At 44.5% G+C, this 26,451-nt stretch overlaps 1 protein-coding gene across 7 annotated transcripts in view; it reads left to right on the top strand.

Annotated features, from left to right (window-relative positions):
* The window catches only part of LOC146204170 (uncharacterized), a 158,351-nt gene that overhangs the window by 88,819 nt on the left and 43,081 nt on the right, over positions 1–26,451 (top strand). For all 7 annotated transcript variants that reach the window (XM_084589109.1, XM_084589107.1, XM_084589112.1 and 4 more), the window contains 6 exons: positions 5,188–5,337; positions 10,026–10,115; positions 10,194–10,262; positions 13,659–13,757; positions 23,021–23,212; positions 24,811–24,873. In XM_084589109.1, the coding sequence (XP_084445235.1) occupies positions 5,188–5,337; positions 10,026–10,115; positions 10,194–10,262; positions 13,659–13,757; positions 23,021–23,212; positions 24,811–24,873 (663 nt within the window). The remainder of the gene's footprint in view (positions 1–5,187; positions 5,338–10,025; positions 10,116–10,193; positions 10,263–13,658; positions 13,758–23,020; positions 23,213–24,810; positions 24,874–26,451) is intronic.

Here is a 26,451-nt window from a genome sequence, read left to right as displayed (position 1 = left end):
GCATTAGGTGCCGCACCTTCTTGGCCTCGGGCATAGCTGGATCAGCCTGGTTCAGCCGCATCATGTCTGCAATGAACATGGCAAAATGTTTATTCGGCTGTTGCGATCTGGACTGCAGGGCAAGTTCAGCTTCCTTTTTCCGCTCGTTGATACAAAATGTCACCAACAACTCTTGGCAAAAAGCTTCCCAGCTGGTAGAAGAAGCTTCGTGATTCTTGTACCATGTTTTGGCCGAATCTAGCAATGAGAAGTAGACGTTCTGTAGCTTGCGCTCACCGTCCCACTGGTTGAAGCTCGCCACATGGTCGTCGGAACTGGCCAACCAGTCTTCAATGTCCTCGAACCTATCGCAATGGAACGAAGGTGGGGACCGGGGTGTGTGGAGGACAAACGGCAGCACTGCTCCAGCATGCTGAGGAGGATGGCTGCCCGAGGTAGACTACATGGCTCTTGGAGGTGTTCTCAAGCCGCTGAACTCTAGCTGTAGGCCTCGCAGGCGACGACTCTCCTTGTGGATAGGTGTTGTATCCACGCACTTGGAACTGGCTTCAAAGGTGCCTTCGAAGTCGGCGTACATAGGACTATACCCGGCACGGCTCCACCAGATGTCACCGTCAAACATCCAGAGTAGCCAATGCAGGTTAGAAGGTAGGTTTAAATACAGTGACGCAGCACTGGGACGCGGCAAGGCTGCCGGGAGTTCGAGAGAGGAAGATGAACGCCGGGTTCACTAGCATGGCTGAGGCCAGCTAAATCATCCGGTAATGCAGTCCAGCTGCATGACGGCACCACAAGAGTGACTAGGAATGCGGCAATATATTGATACATTTATGTATGCCATATCTCTTTCGCTTGCATTCTTCTTGTGTGGGGCTTGTACCCTTGCCTTACTTGTGGGTGTATGTTCTAGGCAATGATAGTATACTGTGTCTAGCTTTCTTTACACAGGAGAGACTAATTTCAGTCTTCTTGATGTAGTCCCCATATCTCAGTCTCTTATACATCCTGCCTTTGTCTTCATTGATCTTGCACACTGTGCAGCAAGTGTTGCTTCTCTGTTCTTAGAAAAAAAAATTGTGTAAATCAGTATAGTTTAGTCTCCCAGTTGTTGAATTTATGGCACTCTTGTGGCTCTTCTGTACTTTCCTGAGGTGTCTATTGGTCAACTTATCTGTCACTATCAGGGTGTGGTACAGAAGGTTATACAGTGAAAGCTCGTTAATTTGGACCTTGATAATTTGAATTTTTGAATAATTTGAGCTACACTACTTGGTCTCCATTGAGGTCCACGTACAAAAAAAGCCCCATTAATTCGAACACGAGTCGGTTCCGCTACAGATAATTCAAACTACGCAGCACTGCGTCTGGGTGGCTGGCACCCAGCACGTGGTCAAAGAAATGGTTTCTAGAATTGTTCTTTATCCGCACCTTTGAATTTGTGGGCTATCTTTTGCAACGTCTTGCTGCCTTCTGTCTTGTCGTGTTAATTGACCTGACTGTTCGATATTCACCATGTTTGTATTTTACGTAGTGTGTAACTGAGATGGTCACACTTGTCATGCCAATTTTGCGTTGCTAACGTTAGGTCGCATTCGTCTCATTGCAATTTCATTTTTTCAAGCTTTGATTTTCTATTATGTTTCTGCCTTTTCTACCTTCCTGTAAAGGTTCTCGCTTCTTATATGTGAAGGAGATAGTTTTCTATCTCTAGGTTGACCTCACCTATATTGAGCTCCTTAGTAATTTCTGCATATACACCTGTTGTGTATTTTGTCTTTGTCTACTTTCTGGAAAACTCGGACAGCAATGACTTAGCGATCCTAATGGAAACACACTAGGTAAAGAAGTTATGGGGACAGGCAAAGTGATTGCTGTCCGAGTTTTTCTTGAGATTTTCCCCATGTGGCTCTTGCCATTTTGGACAAGTGTCAAGTCTGACGCAGATGTCTTTAGTGACACGGCCAGCTTGTGAATTTTGTGTAGTCTATAATAAGCTCTAAATCTGGCTTGTCCATGATGCTTAAGAGCTTATTTCCCATGATATTTTTACACTTGTGTATTACCAGGAATGACTTATAAACATTCCGACCTCCAAGAAATGGTATTCAGCTTTTCATAGCCTGTCATGGGCATTTTCAAGCATTGAACTGAAATTCACTTGTCTACTGTATCTTATACCCCAGTCACATGGGCAAGTTTGGGGACACTTTCACGAAGTGCACTTACTTAGGAAGAATGACACTTTCGGTGCTCGCTGTCACACGGCAAAATCAAGTGTCATTTTGAAATGACGGCAGTGCCGATGTGGATGCGGCAGCCCTATGTGGAAATTTAATTAGTTGTTACGGAAATACCTTAAAATTCAATTGTATTGCAAGCACTCTGACCCCAAGCTAATATTCAGTTTATTTGTGCATTTGAGTACATGGATTCGACTGAAAAAACGTGATGTCGCACGGGCATGTTAGTTTGAGCGCGCTTTTCGCTAACGTGCATGGTTACTGCTCTTCACATGCAAAACCGACCTTGTTATGCTACGTTAAATCTCGTTACAAGAGGCACTGTTACAACAGACACTCGGTTATAAGAGACATTTGCAAATGGTTTGGTTGGTTTTCCTATGTCTGCCATGTTAACAACATTGCATACAAGAGACATGGTTACAAGAGACACTCGGTTACTAAGGACAACTTTTTCAGGTCCGTGGACTAAATTCTTCACTATTTAGAAGAGACATAACCCAGGTGTGCTCATGCAATGCATTTGGAACGTACCAACTCGTACATGATGCACTTCAGATTCCCTTAGCTAAATTCTGTTCCATATCAGTGTCCTTTTTGTTGTGTATGTCGGGAACTGAGGAGTGCTTCCCCATGATTGGAAAGTCAAAACGGCATCGCATTACTGTTACCTACGAAGCAAATCAAAATGCATGAATGACATCCAGCATTTTTAACTCCTCACTGTTAAAATTTGATCACAAGATAAAAGCTCAGAATCCTGATGTCTTTCTCTTTGTGAGTCATCTGAGGGTGACGAGCATGTAAGAGTACTTCAAAGGTATTGGAGCAACAGGAAGGCTTGCAAAGTGAAGTGCTTTACCTCCAAAATTTGGGAAGGAATACACTCTGCACTCACAAAAATACATACTACAGTCGAACCTGGATATATCGAACTCGAAGGGGATTGCGAAATAGTTCGATATATCGATAATTCGATATACAGAAATCGGCTTGGGACGGCACTTACGATGCGAAAAAACGATACCGTATTTGTCGCGTAATCAACTCACTGGCATAATGAACCCACCCTCCACTTTTGCACTCGAGAATTTGGAAAAAAAAAAAAAAAAAAAAAAAAAAAAAAAAAAAAAAAGTCAAGGTCAGCCCGCTCACATGCAAGCGATTAAGCGATCCCAGCGACGAGCGGCAGCGACAGAGCAAAAAATTTCCAACTTGTTGGAACTGCATCCCTCTGCCGTTCGAGCCACCGCCACAGCATCTCAAAACAAGGTTTCTGTATCGCCGCGGCAGAAATCGCCAGCGTTTGGCTTGCATGTCACACTCCGTTTGGGTCGTCTCATCCGCAGCTCATTTCTTGGAAGCGTGCCAAGAGGCTGCGCAGCGATAACCTCGCGCTTATCGTGTTTATCTTTTGATAGCTCCTGCGGTGGCGGGGAGCGAACTTGGCAGACTGCCCTTGATGGCTTGATTGCACAAGCCTGGTTCGATTTATTACGCTGCGCTTGGGGTGGGCGTAGTCCGCTGCCATAAAATCATTAAAAAGCATGGTACAGTAGCTGCAAATGCTGTTTGAAGCAAAAAATGCTAAAAGCCGGTGTTATGATCGCAGCTGACCGCGTGCTTTCGTTGATTCATACTTGCAAGGATAAACGACTCCCGCAAAAAAAGAAAAAAAAAAACTGCGACTCCCGCAAAAAAAAAAAGAAAAAAAAACTGCTTCGTAATGCCATATGTTACGCTACGCCGCGCGTACAGCACAACGATAAGAATAGACGACTCGCAAAAAAATATATATATATAGATCTGCTGCTTCTTAACTTCTGCAGGCGCCATAGCCACGTCAGCCGCCGCGCGCAGAGGGTTCGCAACACACGCTGGAGAAAGTGTCCAACGTTCTGTCTGAAAACGGGCTGAGTTGGCTTGGCGCATGCGTAGTGCGTGCTACTGCGAACGAAGGCCGGGAAAGAGGAAGGAAAGAGATAGCTCGGCAAAAGAATGGGTACATCCTTGCGCTTCGCTCTATCCGGTTTTTCCCCCTCTCTTTCCCACCGGTTCTCTCTGGTTCATGCACCTGGCTTGCAAACGTCACGTGCTGGCGCGCGGGAAACGATAACCGCAGACGTAACCGCGGGGGCGCTGCCCTAGCCGAACTGTCCCCTCTCATTCCTTCCGCACGTGGCTTGAAAACGTCACTCCGCAAACGGCTGAGGGTGACGCGATCGTCTTTGGGAAAGGCATACATTCGAGTGCGTAGTGCGGAGTTCAAAATATCGCACGACCAGTGAAATTGAGTTCGATATATGACGCGGGTTTCCTATACTTTTACATGGGATTTTCAAGGGGATATTCCGTGAGTTCGATATAACCAAAATTCGATATATCCGGGTTCGACTGTAGTATGAATAACTTCTTTAAGCTTTCCTGAACAATTTCCTGTTAATGCGTGTGAATGCATTTTTATACAACGTCAAATAAGGCCCGGTTTCTGCAGCATCACGAAAGTAGGCGAGAAGTTAGCAGCGTTCACAGCACCGGATGCTACTAGCTTGTGAACGACAGAGAGCGCGGTGTAAGTCTTGGCCGTGCGCTCCTCCGTGGTCGTCGCTAGGCCTACAGTTTGTTTCGCATCGAAGTATCAGTGGGCGGCGCTTTCGTATGGCCAGCTTAATATTAATAGGATGTATGGTTCACTCGTGGCACTGCCTTATTGTCAACCTTGCTATCTGTTGATAAGAGAAAGGTGCAACATTCCAGTAAACATGAAAGGTATTTACATTCCAGTAAATACAGTGATCTGCAAAATGGTCGTAATTATGGATGCCGTGGAACTGGGTAACTCATTTAGGGAGATTATAGAAAGTAAAGGTGTTAAGTACGCTGCTTTGTGCCTGTTTTGAGAGCGCATAAGTTTAAGCTATCGTTTTCCTCGCATGTTTTCTTTGAGGAGTGGCTACTCACATGGTGTGCGGTCAGATCGGTCCCACGGAGGAGGTCCTGAAAGGGAGCCACGCTGGCGGGAAGAGCGCTTCTCAGAAGCTCCGCCTCCTCCCATGGCTAGACAACGGCCAGACGAATGGCGGGACCCATGGAGAAGGTAGGTGGCTGTAATACTAAAAAGCATTGGCCGTCTTTCAGAAGTAATGTGTGATAATAGTACCAGGGCGCACATATTCAAGCTCTACATTTGTGTTTGTTCATGTCATTCATAAACTGCAATATTTCATTTTTATTCACTCTTTCCGACACATATTAGGTTTTGAGGCTTCGATATAGTCCAATGTAGCGTGTCTGCCTCTGCAATGTTATGTCGGCGAAAAACCGAGGTCTATACTCCAATGACACGGCGTGACGGACGTAGCGAGCGCGAGCCTACGCAGCCCAATGTCGCCGACGTGCAAATAGAATCTCGCCGACCGCGTCGGCCACGCATTCCAGCATTCCTCACGCGCAGTGAAGATGGCGGCTTGCTATGTAAAAAGGCGATCGCTCATGCGTTTCTGACACTGTTGCGGAAAAGCTGCTAGAAGGCATTCGAGCGCAGCCCTGTGTCTGATACCAAACGGATTGACTACAGAGATGTTCAGAGGAAAAAAAAAAATGCCTGGGATACAATCTGTCAGCAGGGCAGCCAGGCACAGCTGTGAGTTCTTCGCTGCAGTGCGTGTGTCATACCCGTTTTTAATGCAGTGCTCTAGGAGGTGTAAAGATGATGTTGTTCAATTATCTGCAGTACATTCAGTGGATGAAAACCAGAATCTGCGAAAGCGGCTTCGCATAGAGTTGTGACCGGTACACGTTGAAATCGAAGGCCGTACTCGATTTGGCCACACGGAACGTCAGCGGCTTGACAACCAGGGAATTTGTGAAATCGATAGAATTCTACAGGAACTGCGGCCGACCGAGAAAGTGATCCTCATGACTGCGTAATCTGTAACTCATCTGTAATCGTACAGATACTTAAATGATTAGCTTTCAGTAAAACACGCTTGTACACAATCATTATCGTTCCATCCGTAGCCGTCAACGCGGTCTCAGGCTGCTTTATACCTTATGTACATTTGCAGTAAGCATATCGCATCATTGCCTTGATTACAACAGTAATTAGTGCCTCGATAGGCAGCCAGTTCCTCCCTGTAGGTGCCCTGTCGTCTGCTCGAAAATGCACACCAAAACGTAACAGCCCTCCAGGGCGTCTTGTGCGCATGCGCGCCGCGGCGCCGTGCACGCAAGCTGCGCCAGACTAGAGGCGGCAGTTTCTTGACGTGCCTGTCGTAGCCGACGTACCGTGGCCAACGTCGCCAGCTCTGCCAGTCGCTTCGAAAGCGTTGGACTATATTGGGGCCTTTGCTGTCGAAAAGAATCTGGGAATATGTATATCCGAAAACTCCTATTTCGCAAAAATGTGGATTGCTCAAAAACTAAGAATTCACTCTTGCACTTTCACATAATTGCACCTCTGTTAATAGAATAAAAAATGCATATTTATCTCCAATTAATAAGGGTGCAGAAATACAGTCAACCATGAATACTGTCAAATCTCGATATAATGAATCACGTGGGACCGCAAAAAATTGTTCGTCATTTTGAAATGTTGTAGTGAAAAACCTGCTATTATAAGCCAGTGGTCAAACCTATGTATGAAAATGACGTACCTTGTCAGTAGGCACGTGTGTAGACAAGCAAAATCCTAAGTGAAAAGTTGCATTAACTTCAAAGCTGATTTACTTGAAGATATCAGTTATTTTCTTCTGCTGCGTATAGCACATATTTGACTGCACACTACATTACAGCATTACAGCACATACACCTTCACGTTGTGCAACACCTCATAAGGCACATGACTGCAACAAGCGATGAAAGTACGGACTTTGTCCATGCGCAAAAAAAAACATCAGAGCTCAATATGACCTCATCTTAAAATATTGTCTCAGCCTTTCAGAATGATCGCTGCAGTCGATGGGGCATTGCTAGCTGTTTGCAGAAGCCGATTCACTTTTTCCCTGATTTGATTTCTTGTAACGAAAACTGCTTTCCTTTTTTTCTTGGCATCTTCACTGGCTGCATTCATCTCAAATCTCCCATAAACTTCGCAATAAAATAACCCTTGAAAAAACCCACAAAAAACCCTCCCTGCATGCACGAATGGCATGAACAACCGACTGGCATTCTGGTGCATTCGTGATTCATGGGGGCTCTTTTTTTCCGTGAGTTCCATTTCATGGTCTTGGCTATCGTCGTTAATCGTGGAAACTGAATGTTATTGCTTCGCTTGGCACGTGTATTCGTTGTGGCACGATCGACTGCATCGCAGTACAGCTTAAGCATGATCCACTTCTGCGGGGCACCACTGCGCACGCGGTGACTGCCTTGAGCGAGTTGCATGCCTCCCTGCGGCGCACACACTTGCCGCGTCTGAAACACCGCGCCCGCGATATCAAATCATGCCAACGCGTGCGCATGGGCGCCGCACGGAAGTTGATCACAGTCGCAGATCGTAGTATGCTATAACTCCCTGTTGTTGGCATATAAATGAAACATGGCGAGCAGCGAAGTTCGTGATCATTAAAGTTGGTTTTTCGCAGAAAAGCACTTTTTTTTTTCTTCACTGTTCATGGATTTTTCGGACCATTTCCCTGATCCCGTCAAGTCCAAAAAAACGGTTGGTGACTGTAGCTCTCGCAGAATTCAGTCCGTATTTGCGTTGTGCTAAGGGAAAAGATTTAGCAACAGATTTGGTTAGCAGACGATTATGACAAGCCAGGGTCGCTTTTTTTTTATAGTTTCAGAATGCTTCGCCCCCTTACACCAATGCCATGCGGAAAAGCCATCACAATGACTTAGTCGCTGTGCTTTTGCTCATGCTGCTTCTGCCGCTTCCCGCATACCCGGCCTGCTAGCATGAAAGCGAATACAGTAAAAGCTTGTTAATTTGAACTTCCCGGGACCGGAAAAAATTTAATTATCGAATGGCCTTGAAAAAACTGACAGGAACCATTTGCATTACAGTAAATTTACCGTATTTACTCACGTGATGACCCCCTTACATAATGAACCCCCCTCCCCTTTTGCCACTGAGAATTTGAAAAACAAAAAAGTGTTTGTTAGTGTGTCCCTCCATTTTGTGCCGTCACTGGTGCTTTCCAACATTGCATTTCATGGCAGTGTGCCAAGATGTTGAAGAGGGAGGGGCAACTTGGCAGAGTGCCAGCTAGTAACGTTGGTTTAAGCGCTCGTCCTGTTGTGCAGGCCTCGCTTTCACTTTATCTAATCCTGTTTGGGGCGGGCGCTGTCCACTGCCACATAATCATTGGAATGCATGATAGTATGAACGCCTTTTGAAGTGAACGAGGCTTAAAGCCAGCGTCATAATCACGGCTGACGCATCCTTTCGTTGACTTACGGGTGGAAGGGTGGACGTCTGTCGCAAAGAAAGAAAAAAAAATTTTTCCCTTGTAATAATTTGGCTATTTGGAAACCCGTAGTGCGCATGCGAAGTGATAGCTTTTCATGGGCATGGGCTGGGACCGTGCCGACAGAAATACTTATCCATATTTCCAGTTAACGGGGGGTCGAGTAACCCGACTATTTAGTTTCAACCTTCGGAGGTTGCGTGAAGAGAAGAGCAGGCAGCCGCCAACGTGTACCTGCCAGCCGCCATTTCAAAATTAACGAGCTTTCATAGTTGTAGATATCAAATAGTTCATCCCTATGCCCCTAAAGTAGCGCAAAAGAAGCCACCTCGTTTCCCCTCATGAAGTCGCGTTTCCATGGGAACGGCGCCTCGTATGTTAGCTCGTTGCCTTTGTTTGATGCTTTGCCTAGTTGTACCATGGCACTGCAGAAAACAACTGTGGCGGCTGCGGGTCAGTTTCTTCACGTCGCGAGCATTCATTAGCATATGTCCGGTTGATTGCAAATTGTATTGTACGACCATAGTTTGTCGAAATTTTGAACATAGTAACTGGGAAATCGTGCTATCTGGGAACATATTAACCGAGAGAAAAATAGTGTTACTCTATGAGGGATGTTTTATTGCCCGCTATGTTGAACGTGTGAAACGGGAAATTGTATGAACCGGGAACGTGGTTCTACTGTATTATACGAGTCCATGCTGTGTAATGAAACATTTTTCAGTTAAACCTGTACATGACAAGGCAGACTTCATTCACTGGGCAACACTAGTTGGGCCAACGAAAACAGTGCTAATGGGGAAATACATGTGCATCCAACTTTATCATTACTTCTGCTGTCTCCTCTCGGCGCATAGTGGATGACTATTGCTACCACAGTCACAATCGTGAAATGTTAGCATTCAATGTCTACAAACTAGACGAAGACACTGTTAAGATAAATCTTATCTGCGTTTGTTTCTTACTTCTTGTTAGTCTTAATGCGGAAAGTGCATGTAAAGAAAGCTTGCATGTAGCGAAAAAATTGCGGACTTCACTCAATTTCGTTATGTCCAGATTTAACAACATTTGTGTGCACCATAATTTGTGTGTGTGTAATTTTATTGCAGAAACCATACGCCATTTTGTAAGAAACAAAAGTAATAACGTTTGCCTTATTATTTATATTTTTTTCTGAACATGTTTGTTAAAAGCATTTTTCCTTCATAGTTGATTCGTATTTGAAAATTTATTCGCTAACCATGTTCTGTTCTGGTGCAATTCGGGAGGTGAATGATCTCCAAGTCAAAAACACCAAAGTGGTCAGAGGTGAAGGTAGTATAACCCGTTTTCTTTTGGTGCAATTCAGCAAGCGAAGAATTGTTCCACCCAGGTCGAAGACACCAAAGGGTCGTCGTAGCCGATCCAGGGGTCGAAATCGGAGGTCCTTTTCCAATTGCTCCTCAAGGTCATTTTCATCAAGGTGCGCTTTTCTCAATTTGCTTTGTTTGCCTTCTGAGTTCTTCAGTCTACATTGTAATATCTCTGTGCTTGGCTTCAGATCATCAAGGTCATCCTACAGTTATTCCCGCAGCTCTTCTTCTCGAAGCTCCTACTCCAGTTATGATAGGTATGTCATAAATGTTCTTCATAATGCCATGTGTCTTGCATGTCAAAAGTGGAGTTTGTGCAGTAGAATGGAACTGTTGGGTTGCTTCAAGTAACAGTGGTGTTATTTGTTTCATTTTTGGACTAACTATGCTGCAGTTGCATATATCAGACTTCCACTTAAAGCCAGCCATTATTTTTGTAGTGTTTTTTAAGGGCCGCATGCCCACATTTCTTTTTTTTTTTTCTATTCATGTTTGGCAAGATCGAACAATGTTTTAGTTGTGTTTTCTTTCTTTTGAATGAACTACTGTGCATTCAAAAACTTTGAAAGACATGTGGGTTAGTTTTAACAGCGGAATGGCAGCTGTGAAGTAGCAGACGAATTGAAGTCGCGTGAGGCATACAAAAACTATCTTGGTTGATCTTTTCTTTCTCATAACCCATACCAGCCATTGCAGTTTTGCATGACTTAGTTTACTTCAACTTGCCTGTTACATCACTGCCTTCATCAGCCAAAATGGCACAAAAAAAAAAAACGATATAAATTATTTAGCTGCCATATGTCACCTTACATCTGCGTCATGTATACTTTTGTCCTGCACACCATAAAAAAATAAAATGAAACATCCGTAAAAAAATTTGATGCCTCTCTTTCATTAACGTTCTTTATTGCAACGTTTGCAAAAGCCCGAATATGGCCACAGTGCCATAAGCAGAATGCACAGCATTTTCCCTTTTCTTCCCCACGCAAGAGCTTCAGAGTTCTTTCCCAGCGTCGACCCGCCTTTCCTCCTCGTCGATACCGTATCTTTGGTAGCAATCAGTAACTGAGCAGAGAGGTCCAGGAGCACCGCAAATGCTTTAGTTCAGTGCGTAACTTGTTTTTGCACAATTAGTTAATTCTACTCATGTGCTGTCTCTCTATATATTCAGCAAATTTTTTATTTCAAATGTGAGAACTCAACATTTCAATATCCTGAAAAAATTATCATCCTGAAATTATTTCCTTGTCTATTATCGCTTCAAGTGCAAATATAGCATGATGGGCCGGGCCGGGCCCAGGCGCTCAAATCTGAGCGCTGGGTCGGGCCGGGCTGAGCTCATGCCCTTTCAGAGTCGGGCCGGGCTTGGGGTCAAAATTTCGGCCTGTGCACGCCTCTAATGGTGCACACCTCTTTTGCAGCCTTAGTTGCTTTGGGATTTTAAACCCCATTAACCAAAGCAATCGTATTACCCCAACTTTTCTATCAGTAGTGATTGTATTATTGACACCTTACAGTGCATGTTGTGTTCAAACCTAAATATATTGAACTGATGTTCGACATACTGATTATTGACAGAATAAAAAATAGCAGTAAATGAGCTTGTCAGCAAGCTACAAGCTAGAATACCTTGCACCCTGCTAGTGACACTCTTTTCGCTGCCTGCTAGCGTGCTGGCAGCAAACTACTTGCAAGGTGTTGTTTAGGTTTAACCTTCTTCATCCTGTTATGGGGAGGGGGGGAGGAGGAGGAGGGGGGGGGGGGGGGAGAGAACGCTATAGGTAAAATTATCACTCATTAAAATTAAGGTGTGCTTGATCTCTGCAGCACATTTGGTAGCAAAGCATGCCAGTCAAGGGCCAGGTCAATTTGGTTGGCTTCACCGCATCACAACGATGCGGAATGGAAAATGATCACAAGAAACTGAAGGCCAGCCTAATACACTTTGTCATGCACTTTCATAGTGCTAGTGCCAAAGGCTGTGCAGCTCACTCGTTTCCACACTCAGAACATGATCAGAGAGCACTGTTAGAAGTGCTACTTTCTTGGCCACGGTGCACCGTTTGATATATCACATGACCAGCTAAATTCTAGTTCAATATAAACAGTGAGTTTCTTCTTGTACAGTAGAACCCCTTTATTATAAAGTCACTGGGACCAGCGAAAATCTTTACTGTATCAGGGTCTTTACCATATCAGTTGTTGGTGATGACATGCTCCTGAAGATGCTGTCTGGGAGTTAAATGGCCACTTCTGAACACGTCTTGTTGCTTAATGAAAAAAAAAAAAAAAACATATAGTTTTTATTTCTCTCTTATCATATTTTCGTGTAATTATTTTCAGTTATAAAAATTTTTTACATCTAGTGGAAGTACCTTTAAGCATGAGGACAGCATGGCTACGAATAAAACAGAGTATAATTTCATGTGAAAACCACAGCCTTGCATGAATACGGTGTCACTTTTTGCTGTTTGTTTTTTAAAAGGCAAATGCGCATGGTAGTCGAGTGCTGCAAGACTGCACATGCCACACCTCCACTTGTTGCCTCCGCTGCCTCATGCTTTGTGCTGCACAGTACTGTGAATATTCGCGTGTTTCTTCCCCTTCCCTATCTCTTGCTGCACTTTTACTCTTCCTTACTTTCTGAAGGGACTGCGCTGCCTCGTTTGCCTGTTTGTGGACAGCTTTACATTTTTTTTTTTTTCCTACGCACTGCATGCTTTCTCTCACAGCTCCAAGGGCTTCGTAAAGTAGGCTTCTCATGAATGCTGCTAAGCCTGGTGGTAAAGCCACCTAAAAGGACACTTGGTGTTATTTGTCTGTTTTCAAATGCAAAATCTTTTCCTCGCGATTCTAGGCAGTGCGCGGGTGACGATGTCATATCGTAGGAGTCGTCGCCGCGGCCAGGTTCACTTTACTATAACCAATTTTTACCAAAAATGTCTTATAAAGGGGGAAAAATATAGATATTTATGGAAGATGAATTGGGGACTGGTTTCATTTTACTATATCTGAGTTTATTATAGCAGGGTTCTGGGGTACTTTTACACACTACCTTCAGGAGAATAACCTGTGTTTGATATAAGTAGTTTTTCTAAGTATTTGGTTGTTAGTATATCTCGTCCCAACTGTAGTGACACCTTAACTTTCTATTTATCTTCAATCTTCCCAGGTGGCATTGTTATCTTTCTTAGAAAATGTGGTGCTTCTAACAGCTTGTGCAAGGCTTTCATTTCACCTGTACTTCCTTCCTTGGTCTGCTGCCAGTGGGAAAGGGCAGCGCAGTTGTCTTAGTTAGTAGTTTTGGGGAGAAATAGTAGTGCAGAACACACACACACACACGCAGAGAGAGAGAGAGAGACAGAAAACCTGAGCAAAATACATGACAGTTCCACACGTCATTGTGCACATTAGGCTGGGAAGGTTCTTTCATTAGGAACTGCTGAGTATCGCTTTGCATTAGAGAGTAGACCATTGTGTAATGCAGTTTTCAGCGCTTTGCTGCACAGAATAACAGCCTGGGAGGCGCGTTGACCTTTGTTGTGTTTCTCTATTCGTGTTTCTCTTCGTTGTGCCGCAGTTCTGGGTTTTGCTGCACGTTTGAATTTTTATTGGGCATTCTGTTATAACAAATGCCACACTTCGTGGTGCAGCCGTTCGAGGTCTCGGTCTCCTGCCCGTGCTGCACCGTCTGGAAGGCCACGTGGCGGTCAGCCTCCATCCCGGGGGCCACCCTTGTATGGTCCTCCAAGGTGGGCATAAATTCAAACTTGTGCCAGTTTTCACTGTTATCCTGGAGCATTTCTGTTTCTGCTTCATTACATATTCACCTATTGTATTAAATACCATTTCTGCATTATTTGCCACTAACAGCCTAGTAAAATTACCATCTTGTACGGCATAAAAGGAAAAATAAGTGCGATGCAGGCAATAGTTTCACTAGTGCACATTGTCTCATGTGTTTGAGCACCTGAATAGTTCAACCTCAGCATAGCACAGGATTATAGATGCAGTTGCATCCCAAACTGTCAACTTTGCTGTGCTGGACCCTCTTCATAACTATCATACACCAAATTGTGTGGTGTCGAACCTCGTTGTACAAGTCGAATCTTGATATAACAAACCTCACTGTAACGAAGTTTGCGATGCACACTTTTTTTTTTTATTACCCAATCTCGGCCGTGTTGAAAACGTGTTTGTTTTTCCACGATTTAACGATGTAATTTCATGCCGCTCTTTCGATTTTCATCTGCTATCAGTGTTCCACTAACCTGTCACTTTATTTGGGCAGCTGAAACATGGCAACCTCGGCGCAACGGAATTCGCAAATTAGCAAAATTTTCCGCTACAAGTGGAACTTCATTATATCGAGGTACAACTGTATATTGAAGATCAGAAAGTTTGGCTGGTTGGTCGAAATGCATGCTGCAAAATTTGCATGGAGACGCGAGGCCAAGGCGTTTCTAGCGTTCGTCCTTGCTTTTCTCAGCTTGTCCTCGTGTCCCCGCACAATCTTCTACAGTTTGAATCTTGTATACAGTCGACTGACTTTTCGGACATGCTTGATTATTTCGACTTTTTCCCGGCCCCAGGACATAACTTATAAAGTCTATGTATTACTTAGCTCAAAATTTCGGACTCTCTAGGGAGGGCTATTCCAAGCGGACATTCCAAGCGTCAGCTGGGCCAACTGCCGCACATTTTGAGTGATGTCACCCTCATCTTGTTTGTTTACTTTTTCCTTTCCTTCGATAGCCTCGAAACCGATGCCGGCCTTGCATGCCGCTCCTCAGCCAAACTGATGCTGGATCGAGGCTATATTATTTGCCTAGCAGCTTCCGCTTCCGGAACAACGTCGCTGCTTGCTGCCGGAGTGCTTTTTTCAGGGTGCCTAGCAACCGGGAAAACCGGGAATTGTCAGGGAGATTTCACGCACTGGGAAAAATCAGGGAAATGTAAAGGAAAGCATTAAAAATTTCGCCACGTCAGGGAAAATGGCAGGATATATTCTGCAGTTCATTTTCATTTTAAGGGGGGACACGGGTCTTGCGGACCAAAAAATCGCGAAAAAATCACTTTTTAGAAAATGTGATTTACGAAATCAGTAGCTCTTTATCTACCTATCTGCTAAGTTTTTCATCTCTAGGGTCGGTATTTTAGTCACAATGCCAATTTATATAATCGATGTCGCCCAAATTTGGGCCGAAAACGACCCCCGAAACAACCATTTTCCGCGAGGCGTAGCTCCCATTTTGTGCGCGGCACCGTAGCCATCTTGGTCTCATTCGAAAGAGCCGCCTTTCGTCTTCAAATTGCCGCCTCTGCTGTTTACATTCGCCCATTGGTCGCATAAAAAATAGCAAAAAAGAAAACGTGGAATTTGCAATCCCATTGGCTTTCGAGGTGCACGTGACGATAAGGCGTCTCCGCATTGGTGGAGCTGGCTGACGGCGTCTGCTCGGCGCGCCCGAGCCGCGGGGAGACGGCGGAGACGTGACGCCGGCCGCGCTTGGTTCCGAACCGCGAGGTGCGTTCATGGCAAGAATTTGTGAAAAAAAGTGAAAAAAAATAGTTGAATAATCATCTCAAGTGATGCCCTGCCCCGGCTGTGCGCGCTCAGGCCGACGGAAATCGTGCGCCGAACGATCGTGTGTACGAGCCTGAAGTAGGCCTAGCGTGTTCCCCAGCACGGAGGACTGCTACTGCCAGCGGTCGCACCCGCCGCGACAGTGATAACGCAGGCCGCAGATGAGCAGAAAGATAAGCTCAAAACAGGAAAAGCTTGAACTCGCGCCAACTCCAGCAACGAAGCGGTAGACGGATTGTGTTCGTAACGATGACGGCAGCGCGGCGGACAGTCCGCTTGGCGATGCGGAGTTCACGATCGTCAGATCTAAACAGTTTGCCGAGATTGGCGAAGCGTAAAACATACGGCGGCGATATTGGCATTTAAAAAAGTGAACGGGGATAAGGAATCGCCGTCAAACTTATTCTCCAATGCGTAAACTGCGGGACACGTCGTCTTCGTAGAGCTCGCTGCGCGTTTGCGCCGATCGGACCTCGTTCATAGTCCTTAGGGAATTCACTTGCTTCCAGTGCAATGCAGAGCACTGGGAAGCAGCAAACAGCTCCAAATTACATTCCTTTTCCGCAATAAACGTTCCTCACCGCGGTCTTGATACGAGGACGTAGCAAAACGACGTACGTAAAAAAAAAAAAAAAAAAAGAAGAAAAAAAGAAAAAAAAGTGACAACTGAATGTGCTGCAACTGCAAATCAAAATAAAAGAGGCGACACTTGGACGTTGGAAAGCAAAGAGACTACATTCCTGGAGGTTTATAGCCATTTTAAATTGTAAACGTGTGCATTGCACCAGTGAATGTCTGAGAGCAGAGAGGAAGCGTGCTTCCTCTGCAGCTTTTCAGACTGCAGCAAAACGAAAGCAGAAGGGCAAACCCAATGCAGATTACTGTCCAGGAGCCTTCTAGGCCACAGTGGCCTGCATTTCTACAGTTTTTGTTTGATTAAATTAGTGTTTGACATTGCAATTCGTTTTTTCCATTTTTCTCAAAATGAAAATTTTGCCTACCCTTCTATTTTGTGGGTGGCATTGTGGCTCTCCTACTCGTTAGATTGTAATGATTTTTCTTTTTACTGGCTCGTGAGTGTTAAAGGAACACAATAAAGCTATTATACAAGGTCTCAACTGCATGAAAAATTTTTAAACATAAGAAGATGTAGAAAGGGGGTGGTTGCACTTGTGAAGCTGAAACTTAAAACTTCCATAACTTTGGCTTGTAGTAAGGCAGGAGCACAAAACTTGTTTTATTGTGTTCCTTAGACATTCAGGAACAGATCCATGTGCATTTTAGCAATTTTCCTTCAGTAGATATTTTTACAAGCTTCCCGCAAGTCTGGAACAGCAAAGTTGCTGTAACTACTCAGCAAATTTATGTAGAAGAAAACTAACAACATATTTGAAACCAGCACAAGAATTTACATAAACCCTGCAAATTTCATACTGACAGGTCAAATATTAAGAAAATTTTGCTCAAGACCCATGTCCCCCCTTAAGTTGGCGCACAGCAAGTGCGCTATTAATGCAGTTTTTTTTTTTCCTTTTTTTTTTTTTTGCTGAGCGCGCGGCCACGTTGCAAGGTGATGCGCGATATATTTCTTTGACTTGAGCTCATGGCTGAGCTACCACAATAAAAGAACCGGTACGCAGGTGAGTTGGATACTCAATAAAATGTGCGGAAGCGCTGCATGAGAGTAGTACGTGACAAAAACGGGAATAATCGCGCCGGCAGCGGCCAGCGTGAAAGCGATCAATGAGTTTTTCTCAAAATCGATTTTTGACTGTTTTCGACCATTCTAAGACTCTTGTCTCTCTTTAATTAACTCTATGGCTGTTATCTTTAAGAATTTGCTCTCCCTTGAGACAGGCCGTGACCTAGGGTGCCTTGCAGCGAGGCACCCTATCTACACACGAATTTTGACCAATCAAAACCGCCGTTTTTTTATACATGGGGCCTATAGGAAATTTTGCAACTGGTAGTGTCAAAGAGCTTTGCTGAGGCTGGCATTATTGCGCTTTTAATTTTCAGTAAACTTGCGATGTTTTTACCCGCCAATAACACTAATAACAGCCTTTCACTGTTGTAAACTGTAGAATAGGAATAATGAATAGCTTTTTGCTAGAAATTATTCGTCTATGCTCATTATGATCAGCAGCTACATTTTTTAATCTCTTCACTCGTCAGGGAATTTGACCTGAAATAATCAGGGAATACCTGGAAAAATCAGGAAATTTGAAAATAGTGGTTTGCTAGACACCCTGTTTTCTTTCTTTTAGTTTGATTGCTTCGACTGCCTGTTCCTTGCATTTCACATCCGTTGCAGAGCCTAGTGAGTAGGCCTAACCGTGGTCGTGCTGATGCGAGAACTACGTTCTGTCGCTACCGTGGCTCGCATTTAATTGAATCATCTTCAGTTCTTCAAGAAGCTGTTTCCGAATTTTATAAGGAGTCTTTTTTTTTTTTTTTTAATTTTATTTTTGCGTGCAACGCGGCAGCGAGAAGGCACTCAACAGAGTCGGTGTTGTGATCCAATGGTGCCTCGACAGTGGGAAAACCTACTCTGTCGATTTGCTTGGAGCACTTAGTATGCTCGCCGATGCTTGGAAGTCGGTGGCACCCACACAACGCTGTGCAATTGCTTCCGCCACGCGGGATTTGTGCTGAATGACGAGTCGGCTGCCTTGGACGAGGAGAGCGTCGTCGAGCAGCCGTCTGGCAGTGAGCAGCTCATTCACGACCTTCGCACTGCAGTTATCGAAATTTCATCGACCGTCTCGTTTTCAGAGTTCAACCACGAGTTAGAACTGTGCGCTGGGCTCACAGATGCAGAAATTATTCGCCAAGTGCTTGCGGAGTCTGAGAGTGACGATGATGACTCGCCTGCAGCAGCGCAGCAGACGCAAGCTAAGCTGATGCAACCGGTCGCAACCCTTTTTTCCGCTTACGGCGACCCTACGACTCGCCGAAATTCAGGCAGACCTGCTAGCACGGAAGCGGAGCGTGGTGCAGAAAAGCATTCATGACTTTTTCTGGCCTCAAAGTCAATAATAGGCAATAAATTGAGCTTTTTTGGTACACATTTGTTTTTTCGGACTGCCCGATTTTTCGGACATTTTTGTGGTCTTTTGAGAGTCCGAAAAATCTGTCGTCAACTGTACTAGGAGCGTTAACTAAGAGGCATAGCAGAACAAGTAATCATAACTGTCTTGCTTGCAACATATAGAAAGCACAGGTCATCTATTCTCTGGGTCTTAACTTTATTGGGAGAAGTCATATGAGAGTCATAATCTTTGCTTCATTTGTGGCTCTTGGATGTAGTGTGCTTCAGGGTGCTTTTGAACTGTTGGACATGGGCTCATTGGTAGGCTTCTTGTTATTTGTTATTACCTTTCAGCCTACTTGTGCAGAGCATCTTAGATATCAAACTCAAAGGGAATCACGAAGTATTTCGATATATTGAAAATTGGTAATACCTCTAATTTAAACTTGGGTCAATTCTAATAATTTCTGTGGTGCTGTAATTTCTAATGTAAATTTGACTGGATAATTCGCAGTGGTAGCCTGCACCAGCCCAGTTATGTTGACAGTTTTGGATGCTACGCAGAACTACCTAAAACCCAATTTCACCACAAATCAGTGAAGTGGCAGCCCATGAGAGCGATGTGTTTGCGGCATCGCAAAGCAATATGAATGCTTGCTATGCCATAGCGCACCAATCTGAGCGCAAGAAACCATTCTGCGGTGTGCTACTTGAGGATTGCCGATGTGAGGTGCCTGCAGAGCACAAAATGTGCTTCACTGCGACTGGATACCTGTTTCAAAGTAATATGTTCTCAGAACTTTGGCAAGGCACGGCCAGACTTGAGGCAGTGATGCGTATGCTCCAGTCACTTATCTTTTGCCCGGCAGTATTCGGAGGCACCTTAGCACGTGCCGATCCTTGCTCCGTGCTCGCGATGGATTGACTGTGCACAACACCGACCAGCCTATACCGTTTAACTGTGTGTCGAGACTAAATGGTTGATGAGTCTGATAGCATGTTAGCAGACAGCGCTGCGTTAAGGGGGGAGGCTACCCTTGAACACCAACTTTTTTATTTCTTGAGGTATTTGAATGAAATTTTCAGGGTATGCTCACAGTACACACATTTGAAGAACTACCAAGTTTCATGGAGCTGGGCTCATCGGTTCTCAAGTTAGAGGAGTATATCAAGATAGTTTACATAGGTCCCTAGGGGCGGGCCTGGAGAATTTGCAAAATGTGCTAGCAGTGTGAAATTTGTTATGGTCATTCCTGGATAGTTTCCCCAGGGCAAGACAATTCCCTTTTTCCAAATTCCCTCTCTGAAAAATTTTAGTACAGCCCCAAATTTAGTGTTCAAAGTTACACCTGACTTAACAATATTTTAATTGACTGCCCCTAATTACACATGAAATATTTTGAAAAAAACGAATTGTCTTGCCCTCAGAATTTTACTTAGGTATATAACAAAAAAAACCTCATGAAAATCCAATAAGCGGTTCTTGAGCTATGACTTTCCCTAGCAGCCACACCGTGCAAAAAATTGATTCTGAGAAAACGGCTCTCAAAGGTTGAGAGAACAATAACTTTTTTGTTTCTCAAGTTATCATGATGAAATTTTCAAGACAGGCTCATGACATTAACAAATGAAAAACCACCAAGTTTCATAGAATTGTGCATGCTAGTTCTCAAGTTACAGAAGCATATCAAACTGGTTCGAATAGGTCCTTTATATCAAGCCTGGAGAAATTGTGAAAGGCACTGGCATTGTGCAATTTGTCATGCTGATTCCTAGATAGGTTCCTTAGGGCAAGACAAAGCTCTTTTTCTAAATTTTCTTGTTGAAAAATAGCATAGAATTGGATTTTTTGTTATCAATTAGACCTATGTTGATTAACCAAATTAATTATGACAAATTCCAGACATAATATTTTGAATACATGGGCTTGCCTTGCCCTCAAAAATTTATTCAGGTACAGTTGAGCCCACTTATAACGGCCCCACTTAAGACGAACACTCGCAGTTATCACGAACAAGTCCGGTGCGACCGTCAAAATATACATTAGGGCTATGGCGCTGCGTCGATCTCTGCTACAGCGAACATCTGTGCGACTAGCTGATCGCGTACAACGAACGCCTTGGTGCCGCGGACCACTTTCCACATGCTGAGATCCGTCGATCCTGTGCTCTGCAAGCCGCGACAATCGGCATTCCCGATTCCCCCGCGGCATTTCGCCCTAGCATGATGGGCGGCGCAGACGCAGCAAGCGGTTTCCCAGTTTATCTATCGCGGCATCTCGCCGGAGGAACGAGGAGCGGCCCAAACGCGACAAGCGACTTCCCGGGTTATCTTCCGCGGCATAAGCGCCGAAACGAAAAAAAAAAAAAGCTAGCCAAGTTTGCATTGAATGCGTGTCGCACCTCGAGACATCGTGAGCGACCACGCAACGTTTAACACGTTGCACGAAACCGTTCAGAGGGCACGACGAGAGATCATAAATCCGGCGATCGCAAAAATGGCGAAAGGCGAACAGAACGTGCGAAGTACAAAGACAGCCAACAACGATAGCAAGCAAAGAGCCGTAGCAGACGACGCGGGGAGGCGGAGACCGACGCGTCAGCGGCCGCAGCAGCCAATAGTAGCCGCCCTATCCCCCGCGTTCTCGCGGAGCGCGCGCTTTGCCCAATCGCAGCCTTGAATTCGAGCGCGGGAAACTTGAAAGCCGCCACGAGGCTCTCAATCGGTAGCAAGCCACGCCTCGACCGCGCCGCCGTCGCCGCCGCCGAGGGTGGCAGAAGAAAGCGCAAGAATTCACAAACAAAACAAGACCAAGATGGCGGCGCTCAGTTCGGCGGGAGAGGAATGGCGCGCGCGCGAAGTTTGGAAATTTTCGGCGCTTGCTCGCTGCTCCGCGGCTGCCGCCGCTTGTTAAATAATTAATTTCGAGTATTTCTACGGCGAGTTGGACATTGATAATTACAGAAATGGTAGTTTATAAGACATACTACCGGAATATATAATTTTCCAAAAATCGACTGTTTCGCGATTTTTCGGTTTTCAAAGGTCGCATCCTCCCTTTGGCATGGAGGTGAAGCCTCCTGGCCTGCACCTGCATTTCTGATGTCTAATATTCCCAATTGTTTAGCCATGCAGTGGTACTTAATTTAACTATACCATTGTTTCACCATGCCCCTGGTTTCCGCATGGGACCTTGTGCAAAATCCTACAAGTAGCCAGCTACAGTGAAATCTCGTTACTACGAACACCACATTAACAAATTTTTCAAATTAACGAATTTTTTAAGAATCCCCGGCAGATTTGCTATGTTTTCAATGTAAAACCATTTCAGAATTACGAATTTCAAAATAGCGTATATTTCAGAATAATGAACATATTTTATTTCTTCTATAATTTTGGAACATCAGTATTACGAATTTGGCTAAAATTAACAGCGCCGCAGCTTGCAACTCTCGCATGAAACGAAACAGAAACCGCCGTTTCTGTGTGTGTGGTCCGTGGGCTGTAGCTATCATCAGGAAATCTAGGACCAGCTTCTAGCGCCACCATGAAGCTATGGTTTATTATGCAGTAGCCAGCAGGCCTAGCTGCCTGCGTTTTTTTTTTTCCTTTGTTGGTGTGCTGTACGCAGCTCGGTCGTTCGTGCGTTAGCGCGTGCGGGATGGTATTTTTTTTTGCCTCAGATTATCTTATTGCGAAGTTTGTGCGAGATTGGCGATGATATTAGCCAGCGAAGTGCCAAGAAGATATGAACGCAGCTGCTTTCACTGCTAGAAATCGACGCAGGGGAAAAAGCGATTCGGCCTCTACAAACAGCTAGCATTGGCCCAGCGACTGCCGCAATCATTATGAAAGACAGAGACAAGATTTTCAAAGCTCAGGGAGCATTGAAGATTGGGTCATAGAAAACTTTTTTTTTTTTGTTTTTTTTTTTTTTTTTTTTTTGCACATGGACAAAGTTCGTACTTTCGTCGCTCGGTGCAATCACGCACGCAATGAGGTGTTCTGGAAAGCAGGTGTATGTGTTGTAGTGGTGTAATGTAGTGCGCGGTCGTGTTTGCTGCACGCGGCAGAATAAAATAATTGATTTCTTCAAATAAATCAGCTTTGGAGTTAGTGCAACATTTTCACTTGAGGTTTTGCTTGTCTACACACGTGCCTACTGCCAAGGTACGTCATTTTCATACCTAGGTTTGACCGCTGGCTTATAATAGCAGATTTTTCATTACAATATTTCAAAATAACGAATGATTTTTGCGGTCCCGCAGGATTCGTTATATCGAGATTTGACTGTAGTTGTAGAATGCATGTCAAGGATACTGACCTTTTTGGTTGAAGCTATAAATTCCAATGGTAGTTATAAGAAATAGATTGACCTAATTTGTCTATGGCTGCAGTCAAGCTCCAGGCAAGCAGGGAAGTGCTGCTAGTGGTGGAGGTACGAGTGGTGGCAACAGTGGCGGCACAGGCGGTGGCAGGTCTCCAGTGCTGGACCGCCGGAAACAGTACAACCCTTCACCTCCTCCCATTACTACTCCAGCAAGCCCTCCCCGCAAGTCTCGGCGAAAAGCACCATCCCCTCCTCTGAGGTATGGACTTCTAGTTTGAGAATGTATAGTACAGGGAAAAAGCTTCGGGTGAAACTCTAGGTAAATAGCTTGGAGGTGTCAGATTTTGTTGTCACTCTTAAGGGTTCACACAGGTGTAAAAAATTGCAATTCTTGGTACTTATTTTGTTATGTCCAACATAATCAGTCAGTCATAGCTGGGCTAAAGGAAAGCACGCGCAGCCACGGCCGCTAGTCCAACTGCGGAGGCACCTGCTGCTTCCCATGCACTTCCGCTGTCAGTCTGACCAGCCACGATACATTAGTGGTGCGAGGAGTCTACTTCAGTTAGACTGAACTACAGTCTGGCCGCCACTGTACTTGATGTCGCAGGCGCTCTACACACTCGGGAAGTGGGCCAGTCAGCTACCTTAAAGCATGGCTCAGAAAAGACATAAAATAGTTGGTTGCCGTGGAGGGAGAAAACTTCACAATAACATCAAAATAATAATAATTGGCTCACAGGAAGGGAAAGGCACAGTATCTGTCGCACTTGTTTCTCTGGACACCTGAACCGTGCCGTAAGTTAAGGGAGGGAGGTGAGAGTGAAAGTGGAAAGAGAGAAAGAGCAGCCGTTGTGGAGGGCTACAGAGTGATTTCGACCACCTGCGATTACGTGGAGCATGAACTTTGGCTGTGTCCATCATTCCCAACCATTTTTTGTCACGCGGTCACTTAAAAACTTAGATCCTTTTGTGTTTCTTATTAGAGTTAGACATTGCTGTTTTGAATAGGGAAAGTTGAATGTTAAGTTGGTATAACAAAGTAGCATTGGGATGATAAATTAGTTTGTTATAGACAATGTTTGTTGTAACACTCGGCATAAAAATCAGTGGTAACAGATTGGCAATCGGGTTCATGCAAAAAGGCAATACCAAAATGCACTATTCCAGCCTTCAAATTTAAGTGAGGTAATGCTTACCTGTCTCCTTGTGGCACATCAAAAAAGGAATAGTAAAGATGGAACATATAAAGACGAAATTAAACAACTTTTATTTGGCAGAACAGGTCTGCATTCTCGGTTATTTGAAGAAGGAAGTGATCTTCATCTGATAGCTTTTCATAGCATTAACTGGAAGGAAATTTTCCATAGTGCCCACGCACTAGAGAGCCTTTTCTACCACGATAGTTTTAACCATCGGGATTCCCACTTAGTGCCAAGACATAGCACCCTTGACAGGAATGTCAGTGATTGCTTGCTCAGGCAAACCTGGTGTTCAGTATGTTCGCTTCAGCATGCTGCCCTAATTTGGCGGGTGGTGTCCATTGCCACAAAATCAGTGCAATGCATGATGGCAGCAGTCACCATGATCGTAGCTGACTGCATGCTTTTGTTGGCGACTGATGGATGGAAGGATGAATGACTCTCGCAAAAAGAGAAAATGGCGTTCTTTCTTTAATTTAATTACCTTTTCCTCAAACCGATGTTATTTTTTTTTTATTTTTCTTGAAAAAAAAAATGGATTCATCACACGAGCAAATATAACAATTTTATGTCTATGTGTATAATTCAATGCTTTTGCATATCATATTTATATGATAAGTTTGCATTTGTCATTTACTGTCATTCTGTTGTTCAGCAAACAGAAAAAGTCACGAAGTGGTGGCAGCTTCTCAGCAAGCTCTTCAAGGTCCCGCAGCCGGTGAGTCTGCGTTTCTAATGCTTTATTTGATAAATGGCATAACATAGTTTAATCTCGAATTGTGCACTTTAATGAGGACCTGTTCTAAGGAAACACTTGCTACTGTAGGGGGTGGTTACCATATAAACAGCGTTATTGGTCGAGTGGGAATAGAGGTCGACCCCCTTACCTTGGAAGTGAAAAAAATAATAATAAGCAAGGAAAAAAAAGTGGAGAAGCGCATATGTTTACATCAGCTGTGTCCCTGCATCACCGGAGCTACAGTCTCACTCCGAACTTCCAAACGATCTCAGCAGTGTCGGAAGACGACTTTGCTGATCGTCATCTTCAAGAGTGTGTCATCTATTCCATCAAGTGTGTTGCTTGCGCAGCATTTCATGCAAACAGCTGATCTTGTCCGCGGTACCGCACGCCGAACCGCTGAACTGTCGCTGAGAGAGCAGCCATGTTGCCGTTAACTTTGGCGAACATCACTTTTTCTCGAAAGCCACTGTAAACTACCTCCACATGCCGTTATCATTGCTAAAGAGGCATTTTATACTCTCATAGGTCGAACAAAAGAGCACACGTGAAGGTAAATGCGCTTGGGAGAGAACACGGAGGAAGGAAACAACTTAGGAGAGGCCCTTGCCATTCCCATTGCATTCGAGAAAGTGTGGCGGAAGTGACGTCAAAATTTAGGGTTAGCCAAGTCGGGCCATTAGCAACGGCGACGCTGTTACAATGAAAACTCGGGCAAGTAGCAACAGCGTTCTAAGGGCCTTAGCTACCTGAGCGTCGCGGACAAAGAAAATGCGGAGGGTAAAGGAGGAGGAGAGACGTTGCAGCGTCCGGTCGCGGCATGGTTGCGCCGGCTTCAAAAAATGTCAGGGCCTCTCCTAAGTTCTTTCCTTCCTTCATGGGAGAGAAAAACAAAATGCCAGCGACTGCAGGATGTCGATACGGTTTTGGCTGTCTTTTCACGAGCAGGCACTCCACTTGTTGCCAGACTGTGCCTCTAATTCTGCTAAAAACGAGGGGTGACTTTAGCTTTTTTAAAAATCTTTTTTTTTAAATCTCGACTTATATTTTGGTTTATACGGTAGTTTGTTTCCATGCTACAGGAACCAGCGCACACAAAAAGGTTGAGCACAAGTACAAGGAGGTTGACGCGATGGAAAAGTCCTGTCATCCTCTGTGTTCTTCTGCTCAGCTTTTTGGGAACTGCATCCTGTAAGTTGTTCTAGTGTTTCAGTTCAGCAGAAGAAAATTATATTACTGAAATGCTTTAGCATACGGTGTTTCTTAAGTTTATTTAAAAAATGCAAACTCTTTAGCATCTTGCTTCATTGTTGTCTTAGTGTGAATGTAGTAGAGCTTTTGGGAGCTATTAAAGGGCTGCGTTCGATTTTATAAGGGCTTGATATTTGCAGGGACCTAATTTTGACAAATTGACTACAACTTGCTCGGAAAAATATTTCCAGGGCAGTAAAAGCTCGACTACTAACTTCTTGAGACTGGAAGAAAAGTTCAAAGTATCAAATGGCCTTTAAAGAAACTGAAAAGAACCACTTGCATTGATATCCATCATTGCTGCAG

This window comes from Amblyomma maculatum, chromosome 1 (assembly GCF_055883805.1).
Source record: "Amblyomma maculatum isolate TAMU_Amacu chromosome 1, ASM5588380v1, whole genome shotgun sequence".
Classification (NCBI taxonomy): Eukaryota; Metazoa; Arthropoda; class Arachnida; order Ixodida; family Ixodidae; genus Amblyomma; species Amblyomma maculatum.
The sequence above is the reverse complement of the archived record's forward strand: the minus strand, read 5'-3'. Positions and strand labels throughout refer to the sequence as shown.